This window comes from Nylanderia fulva, unplaced genomic scaffold (genome assembly GCF_048542155.1).
Source record: "Nylanderia fulva isolate GAGA-0341 unplaced genomic scaffold, ASM4854215v1 Scaffold1, whole genome shotgun sequence".
Taxonomy (NCBI): Eukaryota; Metazoa; Arthropoda; class Insecta; order Hymenoptera; family Formicidae; genus Nylanderia; species Nylanderia fulva.
The window spans coordinates 2,845,979-2,854,932 of NW_028189192.1; the positions used below are offsets into that span (position 1 = coordinate 2,845,979).

General features: G+C 34.6%; 3 protein-coding genes across 4 annotated transcripts; 2 read left to right on the forward strand and 1 right to left on the reverse strand.

Annotated features, from left to right (window-relative positions):
* The first annotated feature begins 103 nt into the window (after positions 1-103).
* Positions 104-3,202, forward strand: Alg11 (ALG11 alpha-1,2-mannosyltransferase). 2 transcript variants are annotated; one of them, XM_029299592.2, is made up of 8 exons: positions 104-570; positions 941-1,171; positions 1,276-1,508; positions 1,613-1,830; positions 1,945-2,226; positions 2,295-2,554; positions 2,620-2,754; positions 2,816-3,202. In XM_029299592.2, exons 1-8 carry the CDS (start codon positions 551-553, stop codon positions 2,901-2,903), a joined length of 1,467 nt encoding a protein of 488 aa, XP_029155425.1. In that variant the 5' UTR covers positions 104-550; the 3' UTR covers positions 2,904-3,202. The 2 variants fall into 2 exon arrangements, with proteins under 2 accessions (XP_029155425.1, XP_029155426.1); XM_029299593.2 differs by having other exon boundaries at positions 107-617.
* On the reverse strand, positions 2,497-6,013 carry Rtca (RNA 3'-terminal phosphate cyclase). Its single transcript, XM_029299595.2, has 7 exons — positions 5,238-6,013; positions 4,773-4,890; positions 4,359-4,680; positions 4,141-4,282; positions 3,926-4,065; positions 3,673-3,826; positions 2,497-3,608 (listed from the first exon to the last, which is right to left on the reverse strand). Exons 1-7 carry the CDS (start codon positions 5,298-5,300, stop codon positions 3,384-3,386), a joined length of 1,164 nt encoding a protein of 387 aa, XP_029155428.1. The 5' UTR covers positions 5,301-6,013; the 3' UTR covers positions 2,497-3,383.
* On the forward strand, positions 5,703-8,832 carry Vsp37A (Vacuolar protein sorting 37A). Its single transcript, XM_029299594.2, has 5 exons — positions 5,703-5,988; positions 6,407-6,596; positions 6,752-6,866; positions 6,938-7,468; positions 7,761-8,832. The coding sequence occupies exons 1-5, from the start codon at positions 5,900-5,902 to the stop codon at positions 8,105-8,107; spliced, it is 1,272 nt and encodes a 423-aa protein (XP_029155427.1). The 5' UTR covers positions 5,703-5,899; the 3' UTR covers positions 8,108-8,832.
* Positions 8,833-8,954: the final 122 nt, after the last annotated feature.

The window sequence follows — 8,954 nt, forward strand, 5'->3', positions numbered from 1 at the left end:
CATCCTATAATTAATCAATTTATCATATATGTGTTCGATTAAATTGATGATACTTATATAAGGAAAGAGACTAAAATCATTGTGCAATCACAGATATACTGAAATTTTTTACATTTTCTCGCATATATTTCTCGTTTTACTTTATAATATTAATTTGTTTTCATTACAATTATATGGCACTATAATTAATTATTGACTAATAAATACGTGTATATAATGAACAATTAATGGTCTAATTTTTGTAATTACGTGATTATAAGTAAACAGAAAATAACGTTCGAAAATGAAGAAAAATGATCCTCAAAATAAAATAAAATCTCGAGAATTAATTGTACTTGACTGTTCCTTGAAAATTAATATTTATCCGCGATATTTTGAGTGTTTTGTGAAAGAATACCTTTGATCCTGTGAGGTTAGAATCGTGCGAATGCGAGGTTAGTCACTCGCTCTTATGAAAGATCGTCAACAGTGATTAAGATCCAAGAATTGCCGCAGGTACACGTCAACAAATCCGATTGTTCCATGTGCAAGTCTACGGGCGGTCGCAAGCATGATCCTTCACTTTTTAACGTAAGGACACTGGATTAAAACAGCTCATTAGTGCGATCCTCTGCATGGTGTGTAATTGCTAATTGAGCTTTCTTCTAGAGATAGAAATTCCTTTTAATCTGTAACATAGTTTTATTTTTTTACTTCTCTTTCTGATCAGATTAGATTTTATTTTATGTTATTCTGGTTTAACTTAAAGAATATAAAACTTATTATATTATAAAATTAGTATTTGCTATGCAATTTAATTAGCTTGTAGTTTTTATTATTAAATCTTGCTTATATACTGAAATATTATATTCTATATTATATTATAGAATGTATTTATAGAGATATTTTTATTGAAATGTATCTATAGGAGAAATTTGTTTATAAACTTACTATATTACAGGACATTCGTCATTCTACCCATAAACATGTTGTTACTAGTAGCAGTGTGTAACTTAATTTGCATACTTGTTGCTTTGCCAATCCTATTGATAAAATGGAGAAGGTGTTACTCCAAGAAGCGGGAGGAGAGACAACAGAGAGGTACAGTTATCGGAATCTTTCATCCATATTGCAATGCAGGTGGAGGAGGTGAGAGAGTGCTTTGGGCTGCAGTTCAAGCTATACAGAATAAGTACGTGTCTCAATATAATTTGTAGCAACTAATATTAAGAAATTAATAATCTATCAAATTTGAAATATATTTGTCATTATAATATTATTATTGAATACCTCTAGATATCCTGATGTACACATAGCTATATATACTGGTGATCTTGATGCTGAACCCGAAAAGATTCTTAAGAGAACCGAAAAGACATTCGATGTTAAATTACGTTCAAACATTGAATTCGTCTATCTACACAGACGAAAATGGGTGGAAGCTTCCATGTATCCTTATTTCACATTGCTGGGGCAAAGTCTAGGATCTGTCTGGTTGGGCATCGAAGCATTGAACAGTCTTCCACCAGGTGACATGAATTATTTTATATATTCAGAATACTATCATACAATTTCTATATATTAAACAAAAGATATATAAAAGTACACAAATAAAATTATACACATGTTGCAGACATATACATCGACACAATGGGTTACGCATTTACGTATCCTTTATTTAAATATATCGGTGGTTGTCGGGTCGGATCGTACACACATTATCCCACCATTTCGACCGATATGTTAAGACATGTTTATAGAAGAGTAATCTCGCACAACAACCGACGAATCATTGCCAGAAATCCGATTTTCTCAGGAGCAAAAATCATTTACTATAAATTATTTGCACTTGTAAGTGTATATACAATTACAATATATGTTTACAGATACAAAATTGAATGAATTATTTTATCAAAATAAAATAAGATATATTACCTTCAAACAATTGATATTAAATTATTGCAGTTGTATGGATTAGTCGGTAGTTGCGCCGAAACTGTCATGGTAAACTCCTCGTGGACCGAAGAACATATCAATTATATCTGGAAATGTCCATTAAAGACGCATCGAGTGTATCCTCCATGTAATGTAGAGCATCTGCTCAAATTGCCGTTTCTCAGTGATGAAGAAAAAGGTGGAATACGAATAGTGTCGATCGCACAATTCAGACCCGAAAAGAATCATCCGCTCATGTTGAGAGCCATGTTCGAACTAAGATCAATTCTTAAAGAGGAAGTTTGGGAAAGAGTAAGCTAACGATTTACTTCGAAAAGAGAGATAAAAATATATCCTAAAATTAATTATATATTATTTAGGTCAAATTAATCTGCATCGGTTCCTGTCGAGACGCAGAGGATGAAGCGCGCGTCAAGGACATGCAAGATTTGGCTAAACACTTGGCTTTAGAGGAAAATGTCGAGTTCAAATTGAATATACCATTCTCCGATCTCGTGTCAGAGATGCAAAAAGGAACAATTGGTCTGCATACTATGTGGAACGAACATTTTGGTATCAGCATTGTGGAATGCATGGCTGCAGGCTTGATTATGGTGGCCCATGCTTCTGGTGGACCAAGGTATATATTAGGAACAACTTTATAATAAACAGTTATTTTTTACTTAATCTGTTTTATGATTCTAGGGCAGACATCATAGAAACGCAGACGGGTAGTGTGACTGGTTTCCTGGCAGAAGATGAAGAAGAATATGCGAAAGTATTAGCGTACATTATACACATGCATCCGGACGAACGAAATGCTATTAAAGTTGCCGCAAGGTATACATATTCATAATTATTTAATATTAAAACGAAAAAATTCATTATTTCTTCTTTCCAGATCATCTGTAAATCGTTTCTCGTGTCAGCTCTTCGAGAAGGAATTTCTACGAGCGCTGGAGCCGTTTTTTCGAACGAAACAAGAGTAATTTTGTTGCCTTATAATTTTCCTAAGTGGTAAATACATTACACTGATGTGTGTAATTTATTTTAAAATTAAAATGCGCATTTTCAGTACATGTTACATTATCCTGTATATGTAATAGCATGTGTATATAACAAATAAGTGTGTTTTCTATGTAACAAATCAATATTTACTCGTTGAGAGATGCGAGACTTACTCTACTCCATTAATTTTAGAATACAATACATTAGAATAATCATGATTTAGCGTACACTACATTATGTAACAATAATTGTTAATAAAATGTAATATTTATTCAAACGACTTCTCGTTCAAAATTCTAGAAATATTATGTATATATATATATATATATAGAAAAATTATGAAAGTATGTTAATATATCGATGTTGCAATTTACTTACTGTAACAGCAAATGCAAGAGCCAATTATTTGTACGACATAACAGTTATTCCAAAACATATGTGAATTATAAAGCATCGTATGGTCATTGTTTAACCAAATTTTCATTAATTAATCCACATCCCTGACACTCTAGAACATAGGACAAAGTGTCTCCGCCTTCAGCGCTTTCCGACAAATTGAAAGCAAGTCCGCGTTTACCTAGCATCATTTCTGCGACCTGCATAGCGGTTTCTGTATGACAAGTGAGCTTCTTTTCTCCGACTTTAAGCTTTGAAGTACCTTTTGCCAGTGCCATTAGAATTATCATCTGTAAAGAAATAACTTATGAAAGCCGAAATGGCTTATCTCGGAGCTGCTTCGGACGCGCTTACTTGATCTTGTGTATGTTCGTCGACACATGCACCTGTTAGAAGTGGTTTTAAAATTTCGTTAGCTGCCGTTTCACCTGGTGACGACGCCTCATGACGTCCGGAGCCTAAGCCGGAACCACCGAGAACGCATCCAGTACTGGTGTTGCAAACTATACTAATATCCACATTTATATTTATACATTACTATCATTTATCTAATATGTAAGATTATATAGATTAGAAGAGAGAACTTTAGTAAACAATAGTTCCTTACTTGATACCGGAACCGTTTCCCACAGCCATTGCTCTGTCCTCCCTGTAAGCTTCGATCGTGATTGGTGGTACTCGAATATTGCTTCTTACCAATTTATTTGTTAAAACTGTCTTAGCATCATTGGCCATTTTATGTGCTTCCTAGAAGATTTGTGATATAATTATCTCAAACTTAACTTGATATTTTCTTGTAAATTCGATTAAAATGATACATACGTTTATATTAACCGCTCCAGCTACGTAAGACCATCCTGTTATTCCTCGCGGGATTCCTGGATCGAGTAAAGTAATCGCATTTAAGCTACCAACTGGTTTTATGCGTAAATGCACTTCGCCTCCTCCCTTTGGATAATACCCCCTTCATTTGTCATTAATTTTAGTATAAATAAAATAAAACATGGAAAATTCAGATATAATAAACTGAATGTATATACCTTCTCACAACAATGAAATCAAAATCTGCTCCAAATTTATTCAGCATTGGCTTGAACACTTCTGTCAAATATTCAATGTGTGGACCCATAGGAACGTTTGTGCCACCCTTGAGAATAAGTGTGACTATTTGATCGCATGGAAAGAAGAGTGCACATGGTAAAGCTACTTGGGCCAATAAGCAAATACATCCTGCGGTTTGTGTATCTGCTACAAACTCTCGCTTGTTTGTATTTAATGGGCCAGGACGGAATTCCAAGCGTGTGGATCCTATATATCCACCTCTAACTTGAGCATTACACATTTCTTTGGCGAGTTCCACACCTGTAATAATATATAATTTTTAATTTTCCATGTTTTTTACATATAATAAAAATACTGTGTGAATTCTACTTTAACGTTTCTTTACAGCGTACCTTTCAAATGTTGTGCTGCAAGACCAGGCTTAGGTCTTCCTGCACGTATATTCTCAATTTCAATAGGGATGCCATAGAGTGTACTCAAAGAGAGAGCAATCCTTAATACTTGCCCACCCTATAAAAAAAAAAAAAAATTGTATAAGAGCCAAAGTGATTTCTATTAGAAGCAGTTAATACGGAAAGTAACAATCTAGCTGTCATATTTTTATAATAAGTCTATAAGAATCATTTATCTTGACAATTGCAAAATAAACTGAACGAATAAAGTAAACTGAATTATAGATAAGTGAATAAATTAAATAAAATATCTGAAAATAGTAAAAAAAAAAAAGTAAACATGTTTCTTTCATACTTCTTTATTTATTACATCTATCATGTTTGGTATATATAACCTAATAATAAATATTTTATCCAAAAGAAAAATGCTAATATTTATGATAAATTCCCGCGTAAAAAACTCACCCCTTCGCCCAAACTGCCGTCTATTTGTACGAGGGACGACATGACACGATAATTCCTGAACATTCAAGCCGCATTCAAGCGGTCTGACGATTCCGCGTTTATTTTCGGCGCGTTGCGCGATTTCCGTGGAAAAAGGATACAAGCCGTTGTAAGCGGTTGTAGGGCGGGGAGAACATTTACATCTAACTATAGAACGAATTTTGCTCGCTCGTAAAGAGCTCGCCGGGGGGGCCTTCCAAGAAGCCACGAAGAGACCTGTCAAAGTTTTTGTTTTCACACACTTCTACGACCACAAAATATATGTATATTCACGAGAAAGCGTAAATTAGATAATACCACTTTATTGACGCAAGAAAAAAAAATTTTATATATATTTTTTTAATTATAATGAAAAAAAAATTCTCTCGTGACAGATAATCGCGATTGATTCGAATCTCCGAGGAGACGACGACAGCGCCATTTGACAGCGCAAAATTGTAGTGTCAGAGTCTCTTCTCTCTCTCTCGCTCACGTTTATATTTATTCCCGTAAAGCGCCAGAGCCCTTCGGTCCTTCCGTACGTAAAGTGTGACGAGGTTAAAACAGCTGTTCTGCTGGATGGTTGCTTTGACAGGGAGATCGACGGATCAAGCGGATGATTTATCAGAAATCCAGGCCCTTAAATGATATCGCGAATATTCCGTGGGGAAAATGAGAATGTCGCGGTCAAACGCAAACGGCAAATCGACACTCTGAAAATCTTTAATGACAAGTAAGAGTAATTCTAATGAGCTTCTAATCATCATCATCGTCGTCGTAACCTCTCGTTAACCTCATTCATGTACTTGTTAATGTCAATCTTCGCTTGTGTCGCTCGAAAACAGCCATTCCTACTGCGAAAATAATCTCATTAGCCATCAGGTTTATCCTTTTAACGATATTTTTGGATCGAAGAGGGTTTCTATTGTCTACAGTGACAATAGAATCGCCCCCGAGATTTTTTTTTCCTTAAATTGCGACTGCATCATGTTATGTCGAATCATGATAAAACGTATCTCTTTGAATGAATTGTTTTATAATGGAGAAAATACAATAGAGTTGATGAGATAAATAGTTGATGCTCTGACTCAAGGTCAACATTGTTCTCAAGTGTTTGTAATAGTGTAATATATAAGTAATGTGTGTAGCAGTGTAATAGAGCTCAGAGAAAATGTGGACTATCAAGTGGAATTTCAAGCTGGCGAGAGACGAATGGCTATCATGGTTTCTTTGTTACCGAATTTTCCATTGGAAAAGCCAGTACTTAGAGTTTCCCCACCGATAAGTCATCCCTGGTGCAACGAGCACAGTGAAATCACCAGTGCGCCAGGATTACTCAATGTGAGTTAAAACATTGTGTATTCATAATTTGTGAATTGAAGATTTATGTAATATTTCCTCTTTATTTTTATATTTCTTTTATATATTGTATTTCTTGTTCTCATCTCGATGCATTTAAAAATACCTAGATAATTATTTTGTGTTTCTTATATTAGTTTTCAGTACATAGTGATCTCGGACGGGTTGTTCAAGCTATTATCAGAGAATTCAGTAAGAATCCACCAAAGTTATTAGAGGATATTTCACCTGGCTCTGTTAAATCACACAGAGGTACGTGTCAATATTTTACTTAATCTTTTGTGTGTCTATACCATAAGACATTTCTAATTGTGCGATTGCAGATTTACCAGGGAGGAACTCGCCGTCTTTCTCGCTTCAGCAGTATTCCGTTGAAATTCCATCGACGTCGTTCAATTCGCAGTTCAATTACAATACACAGTTTTCACACTTGTCGTCCTCCAGTGCAAATACGTGCATTTATAATTATAATTACACCAACTCCGGTCACACGTACGTCACGACTTCGAAATCGTTCGGCAACACGTCGCATCATTCGGCATATATTCCAAATTCGAGAAGCAACGTCCTTCACAACACCACACCTACAGGGTATACCGCGAATCATCATGGAACGCCTTACTTGAACTCGCATTACGCGAACGCGAATTATCAGCAGCCGTTGCCGAATCAATCGCAAACGAAAGTTCCGCAGAGCATAATATTCCCTGAATTAAATAATTTAACTAACGAGGAATTGAAGAGGCTTGGCGAAGATGACGATAAGCTAGACGATTTTCTGGAGAAACATTCCCAAATTAAAGATATAAATGCAGCAATCGAGGATGCTATGGATTGGGTTGAAAAAACTGCCGGTAAGACAACGTATATCTTTCTATTAAAATATTAAGTAATACAAATTTTAAAAGGGAGGTTTTAATCAATAAATTTTAATATACATATATATTTAAATATATATAAATTTTAATAATAATGTAAAAAAAACAAGGAGGGGGAGTAATTTTTCCTTGTTTTATGTATTAAGATGGTGATAACATGTAATTTCTTTATATTATCTTTTTTCATTATCTTTTGTCTCTCATGCATCTTTATTAATCTGTTCTGATTTAATTAAATATCAACGAGTGATCATGTCTTTCCTCGTAGAAGCTAACGCAGCCAAAGAACCTGAGCTGGAACAGCTGCAAGCTGATGTGACAGACAAGGTGAAAACGGTGGCGATGTTGAAAGCCAGATACGATCATCTTATACAACGATACAATAAATTGTCCGAAGTCTTCACGCCAGATCACATAAAGGAGTGTTTGAGGCAAGCTGCAGACGAGAGCCACGAAGAGAGCGAGAAAATCGCCGAAGATTTTCTGAACCGCAAGATCGACGTCGAACGTTTTCTCAGCACGTATATCGAGTGTCGAAAGTTGGGCCAAGCGAGACGAACCAAGGAAGAGAAGCTAGCGCATCAGTTGAACGAATTGAAACGGGCCGGTTTCTGAAATGATACGCATTAAATAATCATCTTTTTTTTAATGGAATCGAACAAAAAAACTTGTAAATAAAACTTAGTTAATTTAAACGTTATTGTGAATTCAAATTTATAACATTCGTGATTACCAAACGTCTAATGTGGCTAGAGAGAAATCAATCGAGTATTCGGTTGAGAGAAACATATTTTTTCGCGTAAACGCTTTACGTTTCACTCGCTTCTTTTATATATATATATATATATATATATATATATATATATATATATATATATATATATATATAGAATATATATATTTACTCTTATGCTAGATTTCAAATCACTTTAAATCACACGCGCGTAGCATTCCAGAATTGAAGCATGTATACACACACAAACACAAGTGGCGCTAAATGAACGAAGTGATTGAAAAACCAGGAGTGCTTTAAGATTAACTTTGATGGAGTACTGTTACACTCTGTATTTCGGACAATTTTGCAAGATAAGAAAGCAATATATATAGTGAACGCATTAAATCCGTGTTTGAAACTCTCCCGTGTAACAAGTTGATTCATTATGAGTACTTACTTCATAGTGAAAGAAAAATAAACAACGTGGCTTTAATTATGTTAGTTTTGCACATGTGATCACACAACACATGTACCCTATCGCGATCAACTCTAAGGGAGGTACGTTTTTTACTGTGTAAATATATGTGCAGGGATGTAATTAAACTCGATTTTTGAAAATTTGCTATTCGGTGATGTTACTTTTAATTATTTATCCTGTGAATGTTCCTAATGTTGTAACATATTTAAAAAATTGTATAGATATACAATGAAGAGAAACGAAAGCAAAAAAATGTTGAACTTAAAAGA